Source organism: Pollicipes pollicipes, unplaced genomic scaffold (genome assembly GCF_011947565.3).
Source record: "Pollicipes pollicipes isolate AB1234 unplaced genomic scaffold, Ppol_2.1 Scaffold_2555;HRSCAF=2994_pilon_pilon_pilon, whole genome shotgun sequence".
NCBI classification, from domain to species: Eukaryota; Metazoa; Arthropoda; class Thecostraca; order Pollicipedomorpha; family Pollicipedidae; genus Pollicipes; species Pollicipes pollicipes.
The window spans coordinates 15,644,691-15,672,025 of record NW_023596136.1 but is presented as its reverse complement, the minus strand read 5'-3'; the positions used below and the strand labels follow the sequence as shown (position 1 = coordinate 15,672,025).

Below are 27,335 nucleotides of genomic sequence, written 5' to 3'. Positions count from 1 at the left end.
CAACTCCTCAAGGGTGCGGGGACGACCACTCCTTTGCCCCCCCCCCCCCCCCTGCGTCTTTGCTACATCTTTGATCGCTCCAAAACACATTTGCACCATCAGTGCCAAGCAAAACCATTAATTTGGTGTTTCCAATTGTGTAAGCTAGGATATTGTTTTTTCGGCTCATATTTTCCCTCTACAATCGGGCCACAAATCTCTTGGGTGCAGCACTAGCTAATTTTCCGCCCATTATTCAAAACTGATCGATGTTCCATCGTTCAGCTATGCGTAAACAAGTGCCAAAAAATTCATGTCCCAAAGGCTGCTGAATGCCTGGATGGCCAGGAAAGTGGTAGAAAACACCCTGCATGTAACGGCATGGAAGTCAAGAGAGCTCAGGAAACAATAGATGTGGGGTGTAAAAGTGCGGAGAAAGAGTGTGAAATGTGAAGTCTCTGGAAGAAAAAGACCCATTATGCTTCCAGTACCGGCCAGCTATGGAATGCATCGCCAAGTCAGGATCTATCCCAACAGCTTACAGCAAAAAAGATCAGACGTCCGTGCTTGACCCGACTCATCCTTGCACGTGGGCGTCTCCTGCCTACCCCTGCTCCCTCGCGAGCGCCCCCTCAGAACCGGGCGCCTCCGCTTAGAGAAATTCGGTCAGCGCGCCGGCCAGGGTTCAAAGACCGCCACCGGGCCGCGGCCGCCGACCGCGCGCCGGCCGCATTCGCCGGCGGACAGTGCTCCGCAACGCCCGCTACCCGCCAGCGACGCCGACGCCGCACCGGCCGCCCGCTAACACCGGAGACTGCAGCGACCGAACAGCGCAACAGCGCTGCTGGACACAAGGTAGGCCGACGGCTGGGGGTCGGAAAAGGGAGGGGAGCGATGATGGTAAGGTGTGGGGAGGAGGGAGGCGTGGCAGTGATTCTTCCTGGTTTGTTAGGGTCAAATGATCGTGGCTAAAGCGGGATGACGTAGTGGTTTGAGTGAAAGGCGTTTCCGTTGACCCGTGGCATTCGTGCTTACAATGCAAGACGACATTACGCGTTTTTGTAATTGGGAAATGTCCTGCAATGAAGTAAGCCCTCTTTTGTAAAGTGCAATATCTTGTCAGAAGCATAATCATACCTAGACAAGTGGAATTTTTGCCTGCCAGACATTTACGGTTACGCTATGGTATTAAAGGTGGCTTACAGAGAAAACGGGGATGGCATGTAATCGCGATCAAAAAGCAGACGATAAAGACGCTTATCGACCTGATACAGCAATCTGCGTATTCCGGCACCGTATGACGTAGTCAAATGAGCGGTCGACACGGATTGTCAGCTTAAAGCCCACGAGTGAGCCGGCGAGTTTCGGGCGCCTGCGTGGCGTGCAGTGCCAGGTCTGTTTCCGGTTCTCGGCTCTGGCGTCAGCTGATCGGAGGTCAACAGCCCTGATGCCAGCCAGGCCAGCGGTGGCCAGTGGCAGGGGGGGGGTCTCCCAGCACCTGCCGAGCTGACAGGTGCTGAACGGCGCACCTCTGCAGGGGAACGGCGGCGCACCTCTGCAGGGGAACGGCGCTGCCCAGCTCAGCTGGGTGTATGCACGGCCCGGATAAACACTGGGATAGCGTGAAGCGTGAAGCGTTGTGTACGTGCTTGGCAGGTGGGTTAGAATGCTACGCTCACAATTTTATTTTTTTATGGCGTTAGCCTATTTCTTGCAAAGGGCGAGGTGCACGAAGTGCGAAGCATTGTGATCCGTCGTTGAGCGCCGGAGCCTCGCAGCATGTGGAGGGCATAAGAGACTCGCTTGCTAGTGCGCTGTTCCCAGGCGCCTAGGAAAAGATCCTCCGATTTTCGTGCCGGTGCTGGTGCCAAAGAAACCGCACTTTTAAAAGCACATTCGTGTATATATATATATATATATATATATATATATATATATATATATATATATATATATATATATTTGTATATGGGGCTGGTACAGTTGAAACTTTTGATTTTCGGGAAAACATGTATTGCATGACATGTATTGCATTGATACATGATCCAATTGGCTTTTGACGTGACATTGTTCTGATTGACATGCAACCTACAATTATTTGTCGAGCTCTCACCCTGATTCACCACCAAGTAGTGATATATGTCATATTGCCAAGTTAATAAGCGGCCCCATTGTATCGGCTTTAAGTTAGATTTTTTCCGGAAATTAACATTTTCAGCTGTACCAGCCCCCATATACAAAATCATGTTATGTCACGCCAAACCATGTTCATACGAGACGCACCCTGGCAATAACTAGTATTTTATATATTTCAAGGTATATATATTTATATTTACATTTCACATACATGTATATTTCAAAACACACACACATATGAATATATATATATATATATATATATATATATATATATACGTATTGAAAAATGTAAAATAGCAAGTCTTACCTGGGTGTGCCTCGTGTTAACAAGGGTTGACATTACATAATTTGGTATATGGGGGCTGGTACAGCTAAAAATTTTGATTTTCGGGAAAAATTTAGCTTAAAGCTGACACAATTGGGTCGCTTATTGACTTGACAACGTAACCTTTTATCACTAGTTGAGGGTGAGTCAGGGCGAGAGCTCGACAAATAAGCTCGAGCTCGGGCTTCATGTCAATCAGAACAATGCCACATCAAAAACCAATAAGATCATGTATGAATGCAATACCTCTTAGTTAATAGGGCAACTAATTGTGGAAAGATTAGTTTGAACATTATTTATGCCTAATTGTAACTTTACTTTCATGGTATCTTTATCGACAACAATGTTGAAGAGAGCGTCCCACCTTGGGGGCATATTTAAAAAACATACTCCGATGAAACCTCAGGGCTAGTTCCGTCTGATAACAGCATTGGGTAGTGCCACTGCAGCACCGTTAGGTCATAAAAGGGATGCCACCTTTAACTATTTGTTAGTCCAAATTGCGCTGCCAACACTTTAAACAACACTATGCTTCTTCCTTGCAGTCGCGACCGCCGTTGTCATGACAACCACCGTGCGCACCTCTATTGGTGCGAATAAAAGATTTTGTGATTGGTCAAGCGGGCGAAGGCCTGTTTTCGGGAAGTTGGTGGGTTCAACTTTGAACCAGTGCGTCACGGATCATGCGATACTCCAATTCCAAAAGCCAAAGCACGCCTCGAAAAAAGTCAGTGTTAAACGCCCCAGGAGAGAAATAAAAGCCATAATATAACGTTTCGTTGAATTCGCGGTAATGGCTTCATGGTTGCATATATTTCTTGTTTTAGCATAGTATTTCAATATTTCGTAGCGTTTCTTACAAGGACGTTTTGACACATTGGTGTGCTGCATGCGTTAAAAGAACATACACGCAATAAAAAGCAAGACAAATTGGTTTATTACTTTGATAGTGATGAGCATGAGGCAAGATGAGATTCCTCCCGCAGGGTCATGTACTGCACATCAAAATTCCTATTCCTACACTGTTCAGAAATATTTCCAGAAAAGGCATTAATTTTGAAATCGTACGCGGTTGATGCAACAATCATTTAAGGTGAAAGAATGGAAATGTACTCCCTTTAAAGGCGAATCCCACGTATGGCAATTCTTGAAATCAAGGTATATTGAAAACTATCGGTAATCATCCAGATAGGTCTCTATAAGGTCAGCATAGCACTGGGTGTGCTACATTGCGTATTACGTCAGCTTTTACCGTCCAAGGGCTTACTTTTTCCGCACCACCTTGGTCTTAGAATTGCAACGTTGAATCGCAGTGTCCCGATCATTGTTTTTTATGCAACATGAAGGATGCATACCTGCCGTGTCTGATGACGTCACAAGTCGCACAATTTTTCATGAATTCTCAAAATCATCTAACGCCGTAGCCTCGCAGTGCCCGTAGCAATTCATCGACTTCGGAACATCGTAGCACCTGTAATAATGGCTACACCTCTCCGAAACTGATAAACAACAATATTTTTGCTGCGTCAGATGATAAGATCAGTTTGGTGCATAACAAGGTAAAACATGGGGAGCGGTGAAGGTGGAGACAGATCAAGTTTGATATGGTCTTTTTCACCATAGAATATATTGTTGAAGCAAAGGTGGCCTAGATTTTTTAAAGACAATCTGAAAAACACGTTAAGTTTATTACAGATTTTAGCTTATATTGACACTTTTAAGCAAAAGTAAACTGAGCTTGACGGTACGATGCCACCTGACGTGACTTTTGATAGCAGTCAGATTTAACCAGCTATCGTATAGTTCACTGATGAGCTGTTCGTGTGTAAGGCATTTTAGAAATGCTGCGCTATGCCTTGTCAATTTAGGCTTGCTTTGATGAGCTAATGCATCCAATTCAATATTGTATTTTTAAGCATTCAGCTACCCAGCTTGACAAGACTGTTCCTCGAAACAAATTTCGGGAAAAGCAATAACAAAAAACAAGCTGCACAAGCCACCTTAACATTCCTTGAATGACCATCAATGTGGATCCCACGGGAAACACGGAAGTAAGACAACATTCCATACCATGGGACCGAGCAACTTCGTCTGTCAGCTCAAACCGACCGTCGCGTCCGTCTGCGCCGCATTTGCCACGTCACAGTCACTTGATCAGCGGTCAGCCCCATCAAGGGGGGGGGGGGGGGGCGCAAGCGCAGTGCGTCGCCCCGCAGCAATCCATCTGGTGCCGCGTCCATTACGTGTGACGGATGAGGGATGGGGCGTGCCTCGCCCGTTAGTCCAGATGCGGTGTCCGTCATCAACGCTTCGGGTCGGACATAAGGTTACGCTAGGTGATTAGGGGACAGATAAGCCAGGCTAGTTAGTGCACGCACAGGCGTCTGTGTCTGGTCCTGCCACATGTAGGACGGTCTCCGGCTTTTGGATTGCTCCAACGTCAAGGCTAAATCAGATTTTACGACCAGAGCAGGGGGCAAGTTACTCCAGCCCGACCAGGTTCGATGCAATGCGTGGAATGAAGACGGATACAGGTGCAAACATTATAGCGAAAACATGGCCCTTAAATAGCTACCGGGCCTAAAAGTATAAGTAACTGGGTTTCACATAAGTCCCATCTGGTATTTCTTGCCCACGTTGGTGTGCAGAGTGGTTGTTTGTCACTTACTTTTGGTCTTCGATACAACTGCGACGCAATAATGAAGTCGGAGTGGTCATGTTTTTACCATGTGACTGAAACGCTGTTGTAATCATGGAAATTATTAATGTTCGTGAAATGAGACCGAAAACTCAGAAGGAAGACGTTTCATTATATTGCTCGCTTTGCGTTAAAGATTAGAACAAGTTTCCTACCGAAACGAGGCGCCCTTGAACGAAGCTCCTTGAACAATTACTCCGAATGGTTTGCGCAAACGCCGATCTTTGGTGGTGCCGGTGTCGTTACTGGCTCTATAAATAACCTCAAAAACGTTAATGTGAATAACTGTGGAAGGCATTATGAGCAATAACAGTCAAATAAAGCCTGCATGCTTCAGCCAGCTGACTGAAGTTTACCAAGCAAAAACGAATGGTTTATGCCTTCGATCTCAGCAAAATCTTACATCAAGAGTCATGAACGGGAAAATGTATGTCTCACGTCAGGCTAAAATCAGGTCAGGCTTCTTTAGATCTTCTGATAAGACATTAATCACACAATCCAGTTTTTGCAACATGAGTATCTCTGAACATGGTTTCAAATTCATTGCACCCAAAAATGCTAAAAGCAAAAACTAGTCCTTAAATAAACCGAGACCGAAACGTCGCCTTCACCAGACTACCAAGCACAAAACAAGCCAAATCAAGAGGCACACATCCAAAGTGACGGACGTTGATGTGTGGCTATTAATAGATGACCTACAGAGCATCAATATGCATCTAATAAGACAACCAGGTCTATCCAAACCGATTTTGGCCGGGTGGAACATGCAAAGAAACACAGACAAGCAAAGCTCATACAGTGGAAAGCAAGTTAACAAAGGCCGCTTTAAGCATGGAAAACCATTCATGTTTAGCCTTGTCCAGGCCTTACACACCCAACCCCGTCGGAGCCGTTCGGAGCCGTTCGGAGCCGAGTCTCGCCACTCTCAACCGGTCCCCGGTCAGCTAACAACCTAACGGTAGCGGTCGGAAGCGGCTGGATGTTCACACTCGCCTCGCGGAGGGCGTCGCGGCATCGAAGTGGGCCGACCGTCACACTCGGCGGGGTGCGAGCCCACCGGTGGCCGCGCCGCGGCCCTCCGCTCCCGTTACCGGCGCCCCAGCGTCACACGGCGCGAGCCTCGTGCCCCGCACGCGGGCTCCATGGCGGCGACCACTCGTGACGTTATGCATGATGGGGCGCCATCCCCACCACCTTCTGATGGTGTGGTGTCACAGTTCAGCAGCTGCATCCCTCACTCAATGGCGTGCGTCCCTGGCGCTCGCTTGTAACGCCTTACTACGGTCCGGCACACGCGCTTCCAATGCTCGTGTTTCAAACGCATTCTCACTCTCTCCTGATGGGAGAGCGTCAGTCCTCGCCACTCGCTTCTGATGATGTGACGCACCGTATAATGACGTCACCCCTGACCCTGGCGTCTCGGCGTGTGATGACGTCACCCCTGACCCTGGCGTCTCGGCGTGTGATGACGTCACCCCTGACCCTGGCGTCTCGGCGTGACGGCAGCCCCAGCGCGCAGGTGTTACTTATCCAGCGCGCTGGTGTTACTTATCCAGCGCGCTGGTGTTACTTATCCAGCGCGCTGGTGTTACTTATCCAGCGCGCTGGTGTTACTTATCCAGCGCGCTGGTGTTACTTATCCAGCGCGCTGGTGTTACTTATCCAGCGCGCTGGTGTTACTTATCCAGCGCGCTGGTGTTACTTATCCAGCGCGCTGGTGTTACTTATCCAGCGCGCTGGTGTTACTTATCCAGCGCGCTGGTGTTACTTATCCAGCGCGCTGGTGTTACTTATCCAGCGCGCTGGTGTTACTTATCCAGCGCGCTGGTGTTACTTATCCAGCGCGCTGGTGTTACTTATCCAGCGCGCTGGTGTTACTTATCCAGCGCGCTGGTGTTACTTATCCAGCGCGCTGGTGTTACTTATCCAGCGCGCTGGTGTTACTTATCCAGCGCGCTGGTGTTACTTATCCAGCGCGCTGGTGTTACTTATCCAGCGCGCTGGTGTTACTTATCCAGCGCGCTGGTGTTACTTATCCAGCGCGCTGGTGTTACTTATCCAGCGCGCTGGTGTTACTTATCCAGCGCGCTGGTGTTACTTATCCAGCGCGCTGGTGTTACTTATCCAGCGCGCTGGTGTTACTTATCCAGCGCGCTGGTGTTACTTATCCAGCGCGCTGGTGTTACTTATCCAGCGCGCTGGTGTTACTTATCCAGCGCGCTGGTGTTACTTATCCAGCGCGCTGGTGTTACTTATCCAGCGCGCTGGTGTTACTTATCCAGCGCGCTGGTGTTACTTATCCAGCGCGCTGGTGTTACTTATCCAGCGCGCTGGTGTTACTTATCCAGCGCGCTGGTGTTACTTATCCAGCGCGCTGGTGTTACTTATCCAGCGCGCTGGTGTTACTTATCCAGCGCGCTGGTGTTACTTATCCAGCGCGCTGGTGTTACTTATCCAGCGCGCTGGTGTTACTTATCCAGCGCGCTGGTGTTACTTATCCAGCGCGCTGGTGTTACTTATCCAGCGCGCTGGTGTTACTTATCCAGCGCGCTGGTGTTACTTATCCAGCGCGCTGGTGTTACTTATCCAGCGCGCTGGTGTTACTTATCCAGCGCGCTGGTGTTACTTATCCAGCGCGCTGGTGTTACTTATCCAGCGCGCTGGTGTTACTTATCCAGCGCGCTGGTGTTACTTATCCAGCGCGCTGGTGTTACTTATCCAGCGCGCTGGTGTTACTTATCCAGCGCGCTGGTGTTACTTATCCAGCGCGCTGGTGTTACTTATCCAGCGCGCTGGTGTTACTTATCCCTCCCGAGATGGAGGTCGATGGCAGTGCTCGTACAACTCGCGGAAGTCCGGACTCAGGAGTGAACGAACGGTTCTATTCCACGTAGACCTCCGTGTTGACCGGAGACCAAAAGCATGGCACAAACGGTAAAATGGGACACCATGACGTCACAGAAGAAAACATGACTACTTGGATCAGTTTTTTCCATAAACTAATGCGGAGAAAAAATCAAAATATCAAATATATTCTGTGCAGCTAGTAGCCTTCAGAAGTTCAACCGAAGCTGATGATATCTGTGGAGTAGTGGAAGATTTGTCATATCCCACGCTAGAGATAATGTGCAACGGATCTTTCCATCGCATGCCGCTACTGTTACACCTACCAGCGGAAAGTCTAATCCCTCAGAATGCGCTTCTGCCCGACTTTCCCGGTCCGGGCGTGTGGGAAGCCGGCCGCGCCAGAGAGGCGGTGATGTGGGGGAGCGGGCTCCGAAGTTTCCCAGCAGAGCCGCGGCTCTGAGTCAGTCGTTCGCCCGGCTCACCCCTCCCTCTCGTCACGGGTGTCACCGACGTCACGCCACGGCACCGTGAAAACCCACCACCGTCGCCGAAACTGCCAGCGAAACGGCACCGATTGGGAACATCTCGGCCGCAGGTGCCGGCAGCACCGCCCCGGGCACCACCATGGATGGCATGCAGCGCGAGGCTGCTTTTGGGGCAAATATGTTTGTGCCGACACACAACGCAATCCGACCCAGTCCTACATACTATGATGAGTGCAAATCTCAAACGATATACAAATAAAGAGTGATACAGTATTAGTCCGCGGGCATTAAGGCGCGCATACGCGCTCAAGCAAACTAGTGGAAAAGTTTTGCCATCAGAAAGGTGGCACGTGACACACAAATAGACCCTGTGAACGTGGTGATGCTGCATTTCCTGATTTGCACGACGTGTCGACCGCAGCCACCCAGTTCCCGGTGTTAGCTCCGCTGCGGACGGCTCAGCCATGGGAGCAAGCCGCCGCCAACAAGGAGCATCCACGCCCGTGCAACGCCCATTCTGGACGCGCTGTCTACCGCTCTGGACGGGATGTCGGCCGCTCTGGACAGGATGCCGGCCACTCTGGACGTGCTGTCCGTCACTCCGGACGGGATGTCGGCCGCTCCGGACGGGATGTCGGTCGCTCTGGGCGGACTGTCAATCGCTCCAGGCGGGCTGTCAATCGCTCTAGGGGGGCTGTCGGTCGCTCTGGGTGGACTGCCGGTCGCTCTGGGCGGGCTGTCAATCGCTCTAGGCGGGCTGGCAGTCGCTCTGGGTGGACCATCGGTCGCTCCGGGCGGGCTGTTCGTCGCTCTGGGCAGACTGTCGGTTGCTTCAGGCGGGCAATCGATCGCTCTAGCCGGGCTGTCGGTCGCTCTTAACGGGCTGTCGGTCGCTCTGAGCCCGGCCTGCGGTTAGTGATCCATGGCGGGCCGCTCCGGGACTGCGCGGCGCTCCCGCAGACCAGATGGTCCCGAACAGACCCCCACAGACCAGATGGTCCCGAACGGACCGCCGGAGCGTGGAGGATCACCTCTCTGTCGAGACGATAGGAACATGGGGATTGGGATGCTCCCCCATGTCACCATAAATCATACATGCTTCTTGATTTTGGTTAGGCTGGTTGAGGCAGCTACAACTACTTACTGTGAAATGGACGCAGTGTTTGTTTTTTTAGGCATCGTGCGGTGTGAAGCTGATGCTTTTGTTAACATTCAAGATGAATTTGAACGGTAGTAGCATGCTCTCTAGACAGCAGTGCCATTGTTCTCATAGCCTTTTAATGCCAACAACACGTGAGTCAGCTAAAGTCGTAGCTTAACCGTAGGTAACTGTACGTACGTACGTACGTTTGCCAGTGTACGTACCATCCACGCCATCTGAAACCCCCTGGACCCTCATGGAAAGCCCAATGACTGGCAACGGCCTCGACAAACCTCCTCATTAAGTTGCTCAAGATCAGATAAATCGCACGTCGACCTTCACGCAGAAGCACTGTGTTAACCTCGCGGACGCCTAGCTGGTGTTGGCAAATGTGATATCCGTCCGGCCGCGTCTCGTCGGGTCAGGTCACGCTGTTACGTCACGTCTTTGTCACCGGCACAATTGCACGGAGAACCGAGAGTGCCGGCGAGTTGGACCATTCAGAGCGGAAAGCCCGCACGGCGTGACAAGACCGGCCCGGGAAAGCTTTCGAAACACGGGTGGTGTCCGCGCCCCTCCCGCGCGTTCCGTTAGAGGGCGCCGCAAAATGCCTCCTCGTCACAGGCGAGTTCCTCCTGATTCTGCAGAAACATGCGCCAGCCACGGACAACACCGGTAATTTCCACCCTTGCGGTCGGAGCTCAGCGCGGCCGGCACTCGGAAGTCCTCCTCCGCCGACGCCTGGTGCGACGGTCGGGGCAGGCCAGGCATTTCGCCGGCCGGCGACTGGCGATGACTACGTCGCCGCCAGCTTTCGCTCTCAGCCCGTGCGCGAAGCCCGTGACGCGTGGCGCTGGAAGGCGGGCGGCTTTGCGACGGGCAGCGGCGCGTGGCGCACTTGTCCCCTGCGCCTCCAATCGCCGGTGAGTGGCGAGACGGGCAGGGGCTGGCGTCACAGACAGCAAATCACCCACCAGTGATCAGCGGCGGTGACAGGCAAGTCCCACGCACCGTCTGCGGGTGGCGCTATCGCCGTAAGCCGTCCGGTAGATTACCGATGGCTGGCGGCTTCCGTCGATTCGAAACATAGGAATTCTCCGGATAGTGACCGATCTCCGACCAGCAAACCTCAAGACGTGAGGGCGTGCGGGGCATCCGTGCACAGCCGATAAAAAGCGCGTGCTTTATTGTGGTATGTTGAGACCAGAGCCATGCACAACTAGAGACAGCTTTTCCGTGTGAAATCGCGAATGAGCCTGCTCTCACCACCGCATGTGCTGACTTATACCACCTGTGTGTGATAAGGTGTCCCTTGCGTCGTTCACTATGGTGGGGATTACGCTCGAGAGGCTCAAAACGCTCCCTGGAAGGAACCGCGGATGCGGGTGGGGAGACGCATCCGCATCCACGGCACCACATGGAATTAAGGAGATAAAAATCACATCTGCCCCCCCCCCCCCTCCACGCCCACGGAACTGCGTCACTGCTCTCCGGTTTGCTCTATGAAAACAAGTCGCAACAGCCACTTGCAAACCCTATTCGCGGAAAAAAAACACCATGTCATTTTCGGAGACGACCCCATGGGGTAGAGCAGCGCCGCGGACTTAACTTTGCCAGGTTGCGCCGATCCCAAGCCCTTGCCAAATCGCGTCGAGCCCTTTTCACTTTTGGCTCCGTTTTCCGAAGCGTGTGGGTGAAAGCCGAGCGCGCTGTGAGTGCGACGGCTCGGCGGCCGCCTCTCGCCGGCGGCCGGCGTCGCGCGCCGCCGGCCAGTGCTCGTGCCGACACCGCCCCGGACGGACCCCATCGCCGGCTCCTCGCGGGGTGACTGACTGGAGCAACGCCAACGGTGAGCAGGGGCGGGGACCACCACGTGGGCTAGGGTGCGCTGCTGCTGCGCCCGCGGCACGCAATGTGACGGGGTCGAAGCTGGGGTGTGACTCTTACGGTGAGTGGGTAGGAACGGTTCACCCCGGTTCTTCTGCTGTGCATGCTTGGCTTGGTCGGACGGATGTGGTTTTGGCAGTGGAATCCTGAGAAATCCGCGATGTTTGCTTATTAAGGGCTTGCGGTCGAGCAGGAAGGAAGGCACACCGGTGCCGCCTGCACATGCTAACGGTCACCACATCGCGCGAGCTGCAGGCCCATCATGTGCAGAGTTTCACAACTCTGGCGACGAGGAAATGACTGTCCTTGCTTCGGGGCTATCAGTGATCATACTTAACCGTTATCGCAGCATTTTTGCACCTGGATCGAAGTTCGCCGGCGTGATTGGTGTCCTTGACTCCAGATTAACCGTTTTTTCTGGCTGGTTCTGTAGCTATTTCGTGCTCGTTCGTAGGCGTTGCACACCCTGAAGCTGCCATTTGGAGCAGGTCAGCGTTTTTTGCAGTCCACTGACAGCCCCTGAGCTGAATGGGACAGCCTTAACAGAGGCGGCGCCAGCCAGGCGCCTATCCCAGTACACCTCGTGGTGACATATCTGTGCACAGTCACTTGTCCCTGCACCCAGCAGTCCGGCACGCACTCGTCCCCCCAGGCGTACCGGGTCGCCATTGAGGTCCTCCTCTTCCGGCCCCCTGTGGAGGCGCGTCTGACAACGCCGGCGCCGGTTCTCACGGTCCGGTCGGCTGGCTGACTGGCTGTGGTTAGGCCACTGTGTAACACGGCAGTCTCCACACGCTGCACTATCCGAGACGCGCATCTGTCGCCCGGGGCGGCAGCTCCGGTCAGCTGGGAGGTGGGCAGGCGGGGGAGGGGTGACGGAGGAAGGGATGACGAAGATGAGGGTGCTGTGGAGCACGGTCTGACGGGTGGAATGGGGGCTGATGGAAAGGGAGCAGGGCTGACAGGATTGTCTGAGTGGGAGGGCGGCTGACAGACATGATGGACTTCCTGGAGAAGAGACCGATGGACAGATCGATAAAAAAGAAGCTGGAGGACGGCCTGCTGGCAGGATGGAAAGCTCCAGCTGGATGGTGTTGGCACCTGGTGGCCCGTCATGAACAGTTATGTTCGCGGCGGGCGCGGCAGGATGTCCGGGGCTGGCGCGCAAAGTGAAGAGGGGTTCAAGGCAATGCCATTCGCATATTCTTTCCTCCTCCATAGCTCGCTACAGATCAGATATCAAATTTACCAATACCCAGGGCCCTACCTTTATTACTGCTCCAGGTCAGGGTACCTTTGGCACGTCGCTCAGCCTATTGATGGACTGCAGCAGCTGGGAGGATGCAGCAGCTGCAGTAGCGGGATCCGGACTACTGGGAGGACTGTCCACACACTTGATCCGCGAGGGTCGGCTGACCGGCTGCCTGGCAGCGGAGTTGTGAGTCAGCAGGACCTGCAATACAACAGTTGTCTGTTGTGAAGCAGGGTTGCGTGCTTCCGTTTCGTGATGCCGAGGCATACCAGATGTGCACGCCGCCACCGAGGGATTTCGTCATGTTGCTAAGGCCAGGCCAGCGCCACGGCGCGGCTAGCGTGAGGTCAGAAAGTTTTGCCAGCGCTTGCCAAACAATCCCACGGTCCGGTTTAGCCGAGCTGATGAGTGCTGCCAATTTATGGACATTTTTGAATGCCAGGTGACGTGCCGCATTTTAGGGTAGTCGAGGTGCGCAATTACATTATATCTGTAAAGCATTTATGAGAATCAATCAGCTATGAAAGCTCTGTCCTATAAAGAAAGGAATCACTGCATGTTTTTAGGTCGTGTTTTATCTTTGGCGTTTTATGGGGTTATTTTGGCCCGATGCGATGCTAATGCTCTTCCTGCCAAAGCATTCTCCCAAATCAGCATATTTAATGAGCACATTGTGTGATACCAGTATCGGGTAAAGGAGCATTCGGCGTCAACGGAAAGCCTGGGTCACGTCGTTGCTTGATGTTGCCAACTTGTTTTATCCTACTGTGCTGCAATTTGTTAAGCGGACTAGCAGCGTGTTCATAAGAAAAACTTGGCGGGTGTATTATCGGTAACCTGAAGAAAGTTTTGTCCTTTGAAATCTGAGCATATAGGCGATGTTAATAAACAAACATCGGCATACACACAAAAATCATCAGCACCTTTCATATCTACATACATATGATTGGAGAAAAACAAAGATTCTGATATCGCCAGCTGTTGAAATGATCGAAAACCTACCGTTGAATTTTTTGAAAACCCGATCCATGGTGATAAAGAAACCTTGGGCTGGATTTTCCCTATCCGGAAAAATGTACTGTATTCCTCTTTTCTGTCAATTTCAAAACTGAGTTTGCATGTCTTGGTCACTCGCCATTAAGTTGAGGATCGCTCTGTGATCCTGGTTAACGGTTGCAACTTGTGTACAATGTTCGAAATATTAAATGAAATTCGATAGGTTTTGGAATGTTTTCGAGCCTGAATTTTTCACTATTTGTGAACCTACGTCTAGAAAGTTTTGCTTTCCAATCCAAAAATTCAGAGCACAATCCAACACTATCAATTTACCTCCCCCTGGAAAGGCTCTTCAAGAGGCGTGGGTGTGGGGTCGCTGCTCCGCCGGTTGAGGGTCGGTGAGCATAGGTCATTCAGCGTCCTTCCGCCACGTGACCTGGTGCTAGGTACCACGGCCCACGTCAACTGGTGACAACGAGCCCGCAAGCAACGCACCAGGAATCACAACGCGAAGCTCATCGTCCAGGATATCACGAGCTTTGCGAGGCCGTCAAAATTCTGGAAATGCCAAGCGGCATACCAGGCCGATTAAACTCGACTCAATACCCTTCATGTGTCAGTGTCGAATACGTTCCGCCACTGGCGTACCGTGAGAATGAATAACAAAAATATCGTGGCCTGTGGATCCTCTTAGACCAGGACCACCACGTCTTGACCCTGTAAGTGAGCTGTGCTAATGTGGGGAACGCCGTTCCTCTCTCATCACGCCCGCGGTGTCAAGCTTCTCCGAACACACCGACGGTAAAACAACCATAGCGGTCGCGGAAATAATGGGTTGTTGTGCCTTCAAGCTTTAGCGGACGCCGCCGCTGAGCGACAGTCTTCGAATCGAGCATTCATAAAACGGGTGTGGTGTACTTCAGTCTAGCAGTAGTGCTCTTCAGTCGAGCTAGCTCTTACAAAGTAACTCCAGTGTCCGCGAGGACATCTGACGAGCAGACTCTCACAAACGGGCTCAACACGCTTCCTTGCGAAACGGTCAGCCGGTCGGCCACAGCGCCGGTCGGCCACGGTCGCGGCAAGTCGGCCACACACCGTTACGGCGGGCTGCCTTGCAGTCGGGGCCGGGGCCGGCGGGACTCGGTTCCGATGTGGGTCAACTGAACCGGACGCCGCGCTCGCAAGAGCCGGCCAACTCCGGTCAGAGACCATCCGCGGGTCAACAAACGCCCGCAGCGACAGCGCCGTCGCGGTGAGAATGTAACTCGTCGGACGCGATTCGCCCCAGCTTTGGCCGCCATTCTTCGTTGGCCGTGCCGACCACGACGGTGTGGTCCCACAGTCTCCTCCGCACAGACAGAGCCATAGTATGCCGAGTCTGAGACTCTCCGGCGGCTCCCGCGTGACTCCTCCGGCCGTGACGCGACGGCCGCTCCGCCACGCGGCGTCCGGCCTTCCGCTTCCGCCGGCGGCCGGCGGCGGGCTTCCCGTCGTTCTTTTTGCGCACCGGCGGACAAAGGCGCGCCGCTGACGGCGTGGAGTGAGTCAGCTGACGTCCGCGGCGTCGCTACAGCCGGCTCTCCCAGTGGTGGCTGGGATGGCGGAGACGCCGGTCGCCGCTGACCGTTCTCAGCACGCCGTCTCGGGCGCCGAACGGGACCGGGCGCCGGCCGCCGGCCATCTGGTCGCCGCTTTGGCTGTCGGCCGGCACGTTCGGTGGCGTCTTGGGACCGCTTTTTGTGCCGGCTCGCGTCCCGGAAGCCTGCCACCGGCGGCGCGCCGGCCAGAGGTCGCCGACCCCGGGGCAGGTCAGCGTGGCCGAGCGCCGTCGCCGGTGGAGTGGTCGGCGTCGGTGCTGTACTGCAACGCGCGACCCTGGGAGGCCAGATCCAGGTCAGTTGGCGCTGCCTGCGCGACTGGGGTTAGGCGGTTTCGCAGAAGTGGTTAGTGAGCTTCGCGATGCGAGGAAACAACTGAAACCGGCACGTGTGGGGTACGGTTCAAGTCATTTGTTGTTCATATCATGTGTTACGTTGACTTAAACGATAGAGATCCCCTGTCGCGTGCATAGGAACTTGCCCGGGTTCATCACGCGTGTACATAGTTAACTGACTGTTGGAAAGAAGTGAAAAATACTAATATTCGTATCAATGAAGAAGGAATAAACGAATACTGAGACATCACATTTGAGAAACATCCTTCGGAAATAAATGCAGGCAAACGAACATTATCGCAAACGAATACGTAGGAGTCAGTGTTTGTTTTTCCCATTGCTCACATTACCTTAGCACACTGCTTCGAAACTGCTTTTGTGGCAAAATTTATATCGAGAAATGTGGATTCAGTGGTTTTTTTTCCTATGAAATGTGCGACACGACTGATAAAAGGTTTGAATTCTGCGTTATTCACTTACCGCTGAATCTATATAGGTCATCTCAATTAGGACAACATATTGGTTCAGGAATCCCCACAATCCCATGCCGCGTCTGTGGGTGATATAGTTCCCTGGTGTTTATCTAGACCTTTTCATCGGCGACCCTTGAGTTCGCTGTTCAACTTCGTTGAATGACCTTGCTACCTGTAGGCTGGTGTCACCAGTGGCGCGAACAGGTTTGTCTATGCAAAAATAATGCTTCCTTCTAAATGCCAGGGGCTTGAATCACTGGACCACACAGGCTCCGGTACCATCAGCGCAGACAGAAACCTTCAAAAATGATGGTGTAACGAATCATAAGAACCAGGAAGCTGCACATGGTATGATGAGCACAGACAATTGGTGCCTGATGGAAGCACCTGTTCCCGATCGGCTCTGCTGGTTACGATGCAGTCATGACCTCGATGCTTGCCAGAAGTCCCCTGGCAGCACGGCTTATCTTAAAGACGTGCTTTGCTCTTTTACGTGTACGTTTAATTGTTTTACCCTATGTTGTAGGATATGTGAGTGCTGATATAAACTGATAGTCATCCCCGATACGCTTGGCGTTTAAAAGGAGAGCCAGCACGCCACGTTTTCTTGTTCCTTTAGCTATGCAGGTTTTTTTAGGTGCTACCTGGGCCATACATGCGTCAGAAACATGTATCGCGCCGCCATATCCAGACCAATGTTTGTTTACGTCTACGTCACCATAGGGCCATGCCAAACTTCAACGTCAAGTATGTGTTTGTGGGAGGGGGTGGCGATGGGGCTTGAGACTCCCTTGGGTGCAAAATTCATGTTCGAGTCCACTTTAAATCCATATTGCCGATGATTGTTTCGTTGTACCTCGTCGCACTGCAGCATGTGCTCTGCTGGCAAATAGCATGCGGCGGTGTTACCACGCAAGGCAGAGATGTTTCATCGCGTGCAGTTAAGTTTGCGCTTGAGCTCTTTGTAAGAAGATGTCGTGACAACCCTTTTTAAAATAGCAATTTGGCGCTGCAATACTGATCACGTACATACAGTACACATGTCTCCGTCTGTATTGCTAATGCGTTCGGCAACTTAAAAAGGCCAGGCACGAAAAGGTCGTGTTTTGCTGACGCGCTCCTAGCGACAATGATTTTCCTGTCGACGCTTTCAATGCCAAGTACGTAAACAAAAAACCAGTCCAGGCAGCAAGTGAACACCGGCTAACCAGCAGTTAAAACTGGCAGCAGCTCGCTTTCTGGTAGTTAAAGAGGCAAAAAGCGGACAGGTGCTGGTCCGGCCACAGAGGGAGATCAGTCTGATTGGCGGACGCCACTAGATCCTGTTATTTCCAACCGTTCGTCAAAACTCAGTGGTAGGGATCTCCACCTGAGTCAGCGCAGGTGCCCGCGTTGCCGGGTTTTATTCTTGGGTTTGCTGTCTGCCCATTCACACGTCATCAAGAGAGCATGCGCTGGTTTTATCGACCGCATGAGATGCATTCGTGGCATAACGTTTCAGATTTGCCCATTTGGCCAGGTTTTAATAGCTAGATGAAGCAGGAATAAGACAATTAAAGGTGTTGCCTTTTTTAATGGCTTAAGCAGCAGAACCTTTGTCTTGCTACGCCTCACATGTGTGGCACGCATTTCCAATGAGATATTTGTGTATTTTCCGCTGGTGCTTGCTCGAAATGGCTTTCTTGAACCGGAAATCTGGTACCTAAAACAAGTGTGCTGTGATTTCTAGCCTCACGTGGTTTTACACCAGTTGCCATGATCAGCTCTGTCACCAGACAAGTCTCTAACCCGAGACCGGGGCCCTGCAAGGACGAGCTTGAAGCCTTCCCCGTCTGTATCGCCCCGAGGTGTAGCAGAACACCCAGAGGTGCAGCGGAGCGCCCGCAGGTGTAGCAGAACACCGGCAGGTGTAGCAGAACACCCGCAGGTGTAGCAGAACACCCGCAGGTGTAACGCCGGCCACCTTTTCTTACAGATGATGCGACGTGAACAGGTGCTGGGCCTGGCCCTGCTGAGCCTCATCAGCACGACCATGGTCATGCCCGTCTACGCCCAGTCGGCGCAGGACCACTACGCCGCCCGGCTGCACCGCAAGTTCATCAGCAAGCCCAACAACATCAAGAAGCAGGGTTACTATCCCCCCGACGTGCAGATCATCGAAAAGGTAAGGCATCACCGAGCATACAGGAGAAATGGAAGGGGCTTTGTCTGTGAGACAGCTTATGTCGCATGGTTGGCAGCGATTCTCGGCATGTGCGAGTAGACATGTTTGCGTCAATGTCATGAAACAGCAGCACTGCCCCTTAACACCATCAAGTGACGTATCGGAGGTTGAGGTCAGCGCTCTTGATATAAGCAGCCATGAGTTCCCTGAAGCGCGATTAGATGTTCTGCATCACGTTTCCTGATCGCTCGTTTCGGGATCATATATTGCCCCTTAATTGGCCATCGTCTCCTGCACAAAACACTGAGACGATTGCACCAGCAGTTCTGACGACAGGTGGTGCAGGCACTTGAGAGCCGGGATTACAGCCACATGTCGTTAATGTGTGTCTGGCATTTATGGCGGTGAGTTCTTGAAGCCGACACAGCCCCCATCAGTCGTTTGCACCTCTGCCAGGGGGGAAGGATCCGTCCCTTACACCAACGCGTCACTGGGCCGTCCCGAGACTGGGCCGTCCCTTAGTCTCGGGACCTGGGCAGGATCCAGCTAACAGCATGAGGAGATGCGGGAGCCAAGTCAGTAGGAATCTGCGGGATATCTGTGGGGTGAGTTTGCCTAGGGCCAAACTCGCTGTGATGGAAGTTAAACTTTTCAAGCGCGATTGACCCGGACCGTTTGTGATACGGCGCCTTGCCGCCCTGCAACCTGCCCCAACTGCTGGAGTGGGATTAGATGTGCTTTTACAGCAATGATCTAAACTGTAATTGTGATGGCGTAGTTATCTAGAACAAGCATCACTGAATTCGCGGTAGACATTCGCGTACGAGAGCTAGAAGTGGCGAATGCATTGTATAAGGTGAGACATCCCGGTCGTAGGTCACACAGCAGGGTAATCGGCGGACAATCGGCGGATGCATACCTTCGTCGCCACTGAAGATAAAGTATCGCGTTAAAGCCATTCAAGCGGAACCCGAAACCGCGAAACCGCATTGCCTTGTGTGTGCTCGACGCGCGAAACCGCGCACGCTCTCGGAGACTGCCGAGCACATGGTCGGCACTAAGCCAGTGACACCACCCCTCAAGGCGCCCAGCGCCCCCACCTCCCGAGGTCGCTAAAAATGAGGTCCTCCGGGAGATTACCCATGGCGAGCGGGATAGTGATCCAGGCTGTGACTGGCTCGGCGACCCCGTGCATGCAACCGCCGGCAACCTCTGTCCGTGTTGATTTGCAGAACTCGAAAATGATGCTTTCGTGAAGGCGCTCTGGGAGGTACAAGACATTCCTTCTGTCGCCTGTTGCCAGGCGCAAGTTACCGGACGTCATTGGCCGGCTCAAAGCAATGTAAAAAGTTTTTTTTTTAAAAGAAATGCAATGTCAGGCCTAGTCTTGTCTGTTCTACTGACCTTGCGCCAAGTGCAGTATATCATGTTCACTTGGGTATAATTACATAATTTTTTGCCTTGCAAATGGTCCTTACTTCGCGAGCGGCTGGGACCTAGAAGTGCCTCGGAACACGCGAGGCTGCAGACGTGGGCTTAACATGAACTGCGCCCATGCTGAACCTACGATTCCGGGTGCTGTTCCCATGTAAACACGGACCTAACTGTCTGTGGGTCAAGGTAATGACGTCTACTACACAGGTCATAGCTGCGGCCTGCCATTCAGAGACACTTGGGCGAACTGGGCCCCTGAGCGTGGGAGGAGCCAGATTGCAGCAGGTGGGGGGTTAATGCCTGACCTGGCCCCGGAGCTGCCCTTCCGCCCGTCACCCGGGCCACACCGGGCCTGACCGGGGCGGTGCTGTTTCAGGAGGACCTGGGCTACGGTCCAGTGCTGGGGCCGTCCGGCGGTGGCCCGCCGCTGGGGCCCCCGGAGAGCAGCTCCTCCATCAACTGGGGCAAGACGCTCAACATGGCGCTGCAGTTCATCATGGGCGCCGCTCAGGCCTTCACTAGCGGCACGCAGATCGAGAAGGTGGACAGCGGGGTGAGTGGACGCGGCGAGCGCGTGTGGACGCTGTGGACCCGCTCCGAGGGCAGGGGCAGGCTGGAGGCAGGGAGGGATCGGCAGGTGTGTGGGCTTCAGTTCCTGTTTCAAAGCGCACCAAGCCTCACGAAGTATCCTGGTTCCGGGTATTTTGTTTTCATTTTTTGAATGCTTCCTGTAGACGATTACCAACAGGTGGGCATGCTCAGGGCGTAAAAAACGTTATCCGGCTGATGTAACCGTTTCCGATAAGTGGAATCGCGGCAAAAAGGCGACCGTATGAGATCTGATAAATGCTCAGAAACCGATGCCACCCGCACAAATCGTGAGAATGCTGCTAGATTCGACCTTAGATCTAGCCTTTATCTGTCTCCTGAGTCCAGCTATGTTGTGGTGCCTCCTCGGTGGCAGTGACGCGGAAGGTGCTAAAACCACCTGCTGCGGAGAGCCAGGATTTCGATGCCCGGAAGTTGAGAGGCGGAGCTCGCACCCCAGGAGACTCACCGCTGGGCCTTAATGGCATGAAAGGAACAGGACCCTCCGTCTGATATATTTAGCCCTCCCGGATAGCTGAAGAGCTTACAAACTCGTACTGTGCCGCCCTCAACGAGTCTGCACAGCTTATCCTTCCGTGTTGCGCAAGGACGCCCACGCTGGTCCGACAGACGAGTTGTGGTGGAGCTCGATCAATGATCTTCTGAATGCAGCATGGGATCAACAGCTATTTTAGTTTTCCGTGGTAGATGATCTTTCCACTTGACGTCTTATGGTAGGTTATTGGCTTATGGCGGTTGTGATGCAGCACATCGGGAAGATTATGCTGACTCACGCTAGAGGGAAGCTCAGATCCAATGCGGTAAATATGACGCAGAGGATTTTCTAGCGTTGGAGTATTCTTAATACGCTTTTAAGTGCGGGAGTGTGATACGTTTTACCGGAAAGCCTGAAGTAAAGGTCAATACCGTTACTCTTTCGCGGTTTCCTGTCTGAAAGAGTTATCATCCGTGTGATGCGGCGGTTAACGCAGCGAGGGAGCGGTGAGCATTTGGGTTGTCTGCAAACTTTATTCGACGGAACTTAAGACGGTTCGACGGAACTTAACTGATGCGATCCACCTCGATCTGGCACATTCAGTGAACATGTCCCACATTGCAAACCTGTGCAACCTCTCTATTGTTCCTTGCAGGCGGAAGGTTTCTCCTGGGCAAAGGTGATCAGCATCGGTATGCAGGTGCTGCTGAACGTACTGGGCGGCGGCTCCGACCCTCAGATCGAAAAGAATGACAATCCCACGCAGAATGCCGTGCAGGTGAGTCTCTGGACATCAAAAACTAGTTACAGCATAGGACAAAAGTGGGCAATTGCTGCACGTTAATTCGTGAAATCATGACCGGCAAAGCAGCATGGAGACGACGATCGTGAAGGCACGACACGACACGCTGTCGCGACATGGCCGGGCTTCGAGGATAGGGCTTACACTTACGCACGGCATAGCTCGATGGATCTCGCACATTAACGAGTATTCATGGCACCGGAACATAGTTCAAAACGCTACCGGCTGCTACAAGAAGCAGCTGCGCTTTTTCTTGTGGCGTGTTTGTCGATCTAAAAGTCTATGAGAGTCGAGAAAATACGTCAAGGAGTCGTAAGCAAACTTGTAATGTCAAGTAATGGGTGTGAGGGTTCTGAATTTTTATTATTATTTACCAGAGCTAATCGCTCCTTATTCTAACAAAAACACTTAGTTCATTAGAACACTATGGATAGATGAGATTTGGCTCCAAATAACCTCCGAGAGCAAGACCATAATACGGCTTGGCAGCTGGCAGAGATAGCAGCCGTATAAAGCAAAGATCCCCCAGCTGCCTCGCGTGAAGTGCAAAGTGGCGGAGCTTCCTTCATGTTGAACGGCCTATAGCGAGTTATTTCTCGCCGTCAACGCCCATGGGGCCGACGATAAGTTTTAAGAATGTATGGGGCGTAGCCCCCCCCCCCCCCACTCACCCGTCCCTCAACACCCCTGTGCCCCCGGGCACACCGCCGTACCGTTACATACGCAGATGTATGCTGCTTCCCACGCATTGGGTTCCCTCACGCTACCTCAGCGTGCAGAACTCCGCAGCAAGACCGGTACTCCCCGACTTCGGACAACGTCTCTCCGTTTCGATAGTGACCAGGCATCGCTGCAAAGTTTCCTCAACAAGCAAATGACGTTTGGCATATGGCGCTTGCGGATTTCGTAAAATAGTATGCAGATGCCCACGGGATCTCCCAAAAATGTTACCCGCTCACTCAGCACAGACACTTCAATCGACAACATCTGTGTTTGACGTTGATCTTGTCAGTGGCATGTGACAGAGACATGTTGGTCATGTCAGTGACATATCGTCGGTACGTTCGTGAACTGAGCCCGTTGCGACTGTTTGCCAACTTCGTGGCAATCAGCGGGTCGTTGGGAGCCAGCAAACACGACGCCGATCTCAAGCCGTCCGCTATTTTCCTCAAACCTCCTGCACTGGGTGCCCTTCGTATCGTGTAGAGCAGGTAAATGGCAAGATCACTGCTGCCTTTCAGGATTCAGGGGATTAACCCGTTGCATAACGGCATCGCGCTGCAGCGTTGTCGGTACGCTGGATACTCATTTACTTCACCTCTGTGTGCTCTGTGGCGTTGTGAACACCTCCGAGTGCCAGTCGGTCGACTGTGACATACCTGCGTGAGTGACCGAGACGGCGCCTGGGCTGGTCATTGCTGTTGATACCCGACATATGTTGTTGATTGCAGCCTGACCCATTTTGATGACTTGAATTGACCCGCATTGTGACCTGCCTTGTGTTGATTACCATGCCGGTGACCTGGATCTGACCTCTACAGGGTGTCCTCGCGACAGTGCTGGGCCTGGCTATGGGTCAGGACGACCCTGCCTCCGTCCAGGTCATGGCCAAACAGGCCACTGAGGTAAGTTTGGTGCCTGCGAGTTGCTAAAAAAAAAAACAGTCGATCTTTCCCTGTCAGCGAAGGTCAAACTCGTCCGTGAAGCGCCGTCATTCACGGTCGCGATTTGTCTCCGTACCTAGATGAATCATCCTCATTATTGTAGCCGGTACAGTCGTCACCCGAAAACTAGGCCGGGGACAGGGATAGGTGTTTGTTACGACATCGTGCAATGTGTAAACATAAGCGCATAGTGCTTCCGGCATTTCCACCGCAAGTAAAATGCGCACATGCCTTTACATTGCGTATACATATGTCTTTACATCACACTCCTGACATATTTAATTGACGACCTATGTATTTGGTTGCACATCACGTCCATTAGCTCTCCTCAGCATGCCTTCCGTTGTCGTCACGTTGACTCAGTGAATACAGAGAGACCGTTTTTGGACGTCTGATTGCTGCAATCTCCCCACCAGTTCTTTGATTGGACGCTCTACTTTAAGCTGTATCAGTTCTCCACATTGCGTTATTACCCAACTAATAACTTGAATGACTGCTTACGTGTCTTTCTGCCTCTCTTGCAAGGTTCCTATCTACGATCCTGTGCCTCACGTGTCTGCTGCGTAAGACGTGCTTACACGCCTCTGATCTGAAGTCAACATCCTCACTCTTCCGCAGCTGTTCAGCGTCGTTATGAACCTGGTGGAGGCGCTGAAGACGTCCTTCAGCGAGCGTTCGCTGCACGCCCGCTCGCTGGGCCAGACGGACTACACTGCTGACGCTGGTATAACGGCCATCACCATGCTGGAGGTAAGGCCGCCCGTGCTGCAGTCGTCGTCCTCAACACTGCATCAGCGGCGGTGCGAATTCGGTGGGTTTCACGACTCATAAGTCCGGGTTCCCAGCGATTGAGCCTGAATCAGAGTGCAAAGCTGTAGAGAGTATGTCTTGCTTCACAAATCTGTGCACTGAATATTTCAGTTTTTGGGATACAAAAAGGCAAACCTGTATAAAGAATCAAATCTGTTTGTGGCGACCAGCCAAATTGGTAATGAAACTTACTGAATGGTGTACAGACGCTTGGAGCGGGTATGAAGGTTTGCTGAGCATTTTGCTGAGCGGGTCTCGCTGAGCTGAGTTTTTCATTTGAGTTTCCATCCTATCAGGTTTGCGTAACGTAGGCCAACGTAATATTGACAGAATGGAAACTCGAATGATCATCAAGGTTGAGTGATCACTTCGATTCCGGTCATAGGCTTCTAGACCCCCGAGTCCGAATTCGAGTTCTGGTGTTTCAGGCCTGAGTTGGAACTGAGCTTGGAATTGCTTGTTTGTTATTGACGAGTGTGAGCCCTATCCCAACTAATTTGAATTCAAGCACCAAAAGGACGTGAGTCACAGTGCGAGTCTTGAGTTTGAGTCCGACCTTATTCCAGTCTGAGACAAACCTGACCCGTAGCAAGTTTCACACCCCCTTCTCCCATTCTACCACCAAGCCAAAGCGTCCAAGTGTCCCCACTTCTCAGCCCATCGTGACCTCTCCTCTTCGCGCCACCTGCTCCGCCCACGTGTCACTTTGGCACGCTGCCAGCTCAGCCGGTCGTCGCCCTGCCCCGGTGACCGACTGACCCGGGTCTTTGCCCACAGGGTGTGGCGCGGCATGCACTGGTCGGGGATGATGTCTGTGGCCTCAAGTCCATGTGCGTCGCCAACAGAGATTGCATGGCCAAGACGAAAGACGGCGAACTTTTCTGCAGGATTGGATCGTAAGTGCTAACTGACTCATCTGAGTTTGGATCTTACGTTTGGTGCTGACCGAATCCGACAGGCATGAAAATATCCTCACCTCACTGACCTGAATGCAGAAAGCGGCATCTAGCAAATGCTCGAGGTTTTCCAAAGACTAACACGAGGCGGCATCAAGTATGAATAGGTTCCATATTTCAGCTCATATTTCACCCCATTCAAATCTCGCGTCACTTCCTGGTGAGAGCCAGCACGGGCGGCGCTGCGGCCCGTGAGGCGTGCGCCGTCGCTTGGCGTCAGCCTCCCGTGACGCGCAGCCTGCTCCTGACCAACAGCGCGCGATGCTCCGCTGGTTTGGCGTCAGTTTTTGCCGGTGCCCGGGAGCGCTGTGAAAGCGTCATGGGTCCGGGACGTCGCGTGGCGGGCGGCGCGCGCCGCGCTGCCGCCGGCGGGAGCGCGCTCGATAGGGCGCGCTCAAGTCGAGACTGGGCCGCTTTCACCGGATCGCCCCGCTCTGCAAGGGACTCTGCGCACCGGGATGTGCCCCCAATCGGCCTGGGTGGGCGACAAAGAGCCACATCTCGATGATGATGGGCTTGATAAACAGCCGACTTTTGCGAGTAAACGTTTGGGAATTTTCCCGTTATCAACCGTGTTGGTAGTCAGTGTGAGCGTCCGCGTACCATGTGACGCCATTTTCATCGAATGAAGTTCACGTGACGTGTGCACCGAACAGGATTCATGATAAACGGCATGAAACCCACTTTCTCCCTGAATCATTTCAGCCGCCGGGCCCACGTTCGGTAAACAAATTCCTCTCCTTCAGTGCCGCCCCTCCCGGGAAGTCGACTGACGTACGCACGCATTACTTGGCAGGTACGCCGCTTCTTACATCACACCCCGCACTCTACCGATGGAGGTGTTCGGAGAAGCAGCCAGGCAAGGCCGCACCGGGGCTGACTGCGACGTCGTCTACAGCCAGTGCAACCTCATCTAGCCAGTAGCGTCCTCTATACCCATTGAACGATGCACTGGCGACATCTGCGGTGTGCTCCAACGGTGGGATGAGGAAAAAGCCGCTGGTAGACGCGGCTCCGATGCTGGGGATGCGGGAACGGTGCAATACGCCCAGGTGTCTGTGGCTGCCCGTTAGTAACTTTTCCTGATTGGTCGCTTTTTCTTTTGGTACTGAGGCAATCGAGCAAAAAACTGTTCTAAATAGGTTTTTCGTTTCAACTACCTTTAGACTGATAATCACACAAGGCGGTGGCATTCCCTGTGGTCCCCTGCTTTATTTATTTTATATAATCTTGGAAAGTGCCTGACCGAGGAATAGCACACAGATTTGGCCGAGATTCTTCACTTTACCTTTGCACTTCGTAGTTATTGTTCAACGCTTGTAACACCATTCACCACTCAGCTGCCTGGTTCGTCGCCACTGTATGCTACTCGTTGGCCGGCCCCACGTATCTGCTCATGCGCACGTTTCTGAGCTCACCAAGTCCCACGTCTCCACTTTAGCAGACTCCTGCCTCTCACGTCTCGCCTCTCTTTGGCTGCGCCTGCGTATTGCATTCCAAGCCCTGGGACATTGCGCGCGACCTATTTCGTTGTTGGTATTCGTTTTAAATAGGCCGCGCCCGATATCCCATGGCGGTCAAGCTGCGCACCGTTGAATGACTCTCCCGAGCGGCGTCCAATAACACCCCCGGGCGTCGTTCGCTAAGCTCCGGGATGTCGTTGAAAGATTCTCCCGAGCTTTATTGAATGATGCCCCCGAGCGTTGTTGAGTGGTGCTCCCGAGCGTCGTTGAATGATGTTCCCGAGCGTTGTTGAGAACCGCTGCCGAGCGCCGTCGAGTGTCGTCCGAAATCGTTGTTGTTGTTAGCTGCTGCCGGGCTCAGTCTCGCCAATAGGTGATGTACAGTTACCACTCAGGAGCGGCGAGGGCGCGCCCCTGTCGCCCCTGACGGGCCGTCCCGTCACCTGTCAGGCCCCTTCCGGGCCCCTGTCGGCATCCGCGGAGGACCTTGCGACACCGAACTTGTTAGAGTCTGCATACGCTGCGTAAGTTCGGCTTGACGCAAGCCGGGTTGCACTCATCCATCGTATCGTCTGTTAGTTGTTTATTTATGCTGCGCGGTGCGTGTTGATCGTTTACTCATGTGTTGTTGGCGGGGAGAGTAGTATCATTAATGTTACACGTGTAAAGGCATATGCACCCTTCTGGCGGCTAGTCCAGTGGGAGGGGAGAAAGCGTTAACACCAGTAGATGTACCAATAGAGATGGCACGTCATGTGATGTTGGTACACGGCAGGCTTTGTTAAATAAATAGTACAACGGTT

At 52.9% G+C, this 27,335-nt stretch overlaps 1 protein-coding gene across 1 annotated transcript; it reads left to right on the top strand.

Moving 5' to 3' along the window:
- The first annotated feature begins 711 nt into the window (after positions 1–711).
- LOC119111193 (uncharacterized) lies at positions 712–27,335 on the top strand. The gene is made up of 8 exons (XM_037235017.1): positions 712–834; positions 18,131–18,319; positions 20,130–20,306; positions 21,493–21,615; positions 23,181–23,264; positions 23,922–24,053; positions 24,891–25,009; positions 25,866–27,335. The coding sequence occupies exons 2-8, from the start codon at positions 18,131–18,133 to the stop codon at positions 25,984–25,986; spliced, it is 945 nt and encodes a 314-aa protein (XP_037090912.1). The 5' UTR covers positions 712–834; the 3' UTR covers positions 25,987–27,335.

Bases quoted from the DNA above. Each gene is read 5' to 3' on its own strand.
- LOC119111193 (XM_037235017.1), top strand. From the start codon at position 18,131: ATGATGCGACGTGAACAGGTGCTGGGCCTGGCCCTGCTGAGCCTCATC. The intron at 18,320-20,129 runs GTAAGGCATCAC...GTGCTGTTTCAG, and splicing joins ACGTGCAGATCATCGAAAAG to GAGGACCTGGGCTACGGTCC. The intron at 23,265-23,921 runs GTAAGTTTGGTG...ACTCTTCCGCAG, and splicing joins TGGCCAAACAGGCCACTGAG to CTGTTCAGCGTCGTTATGAA.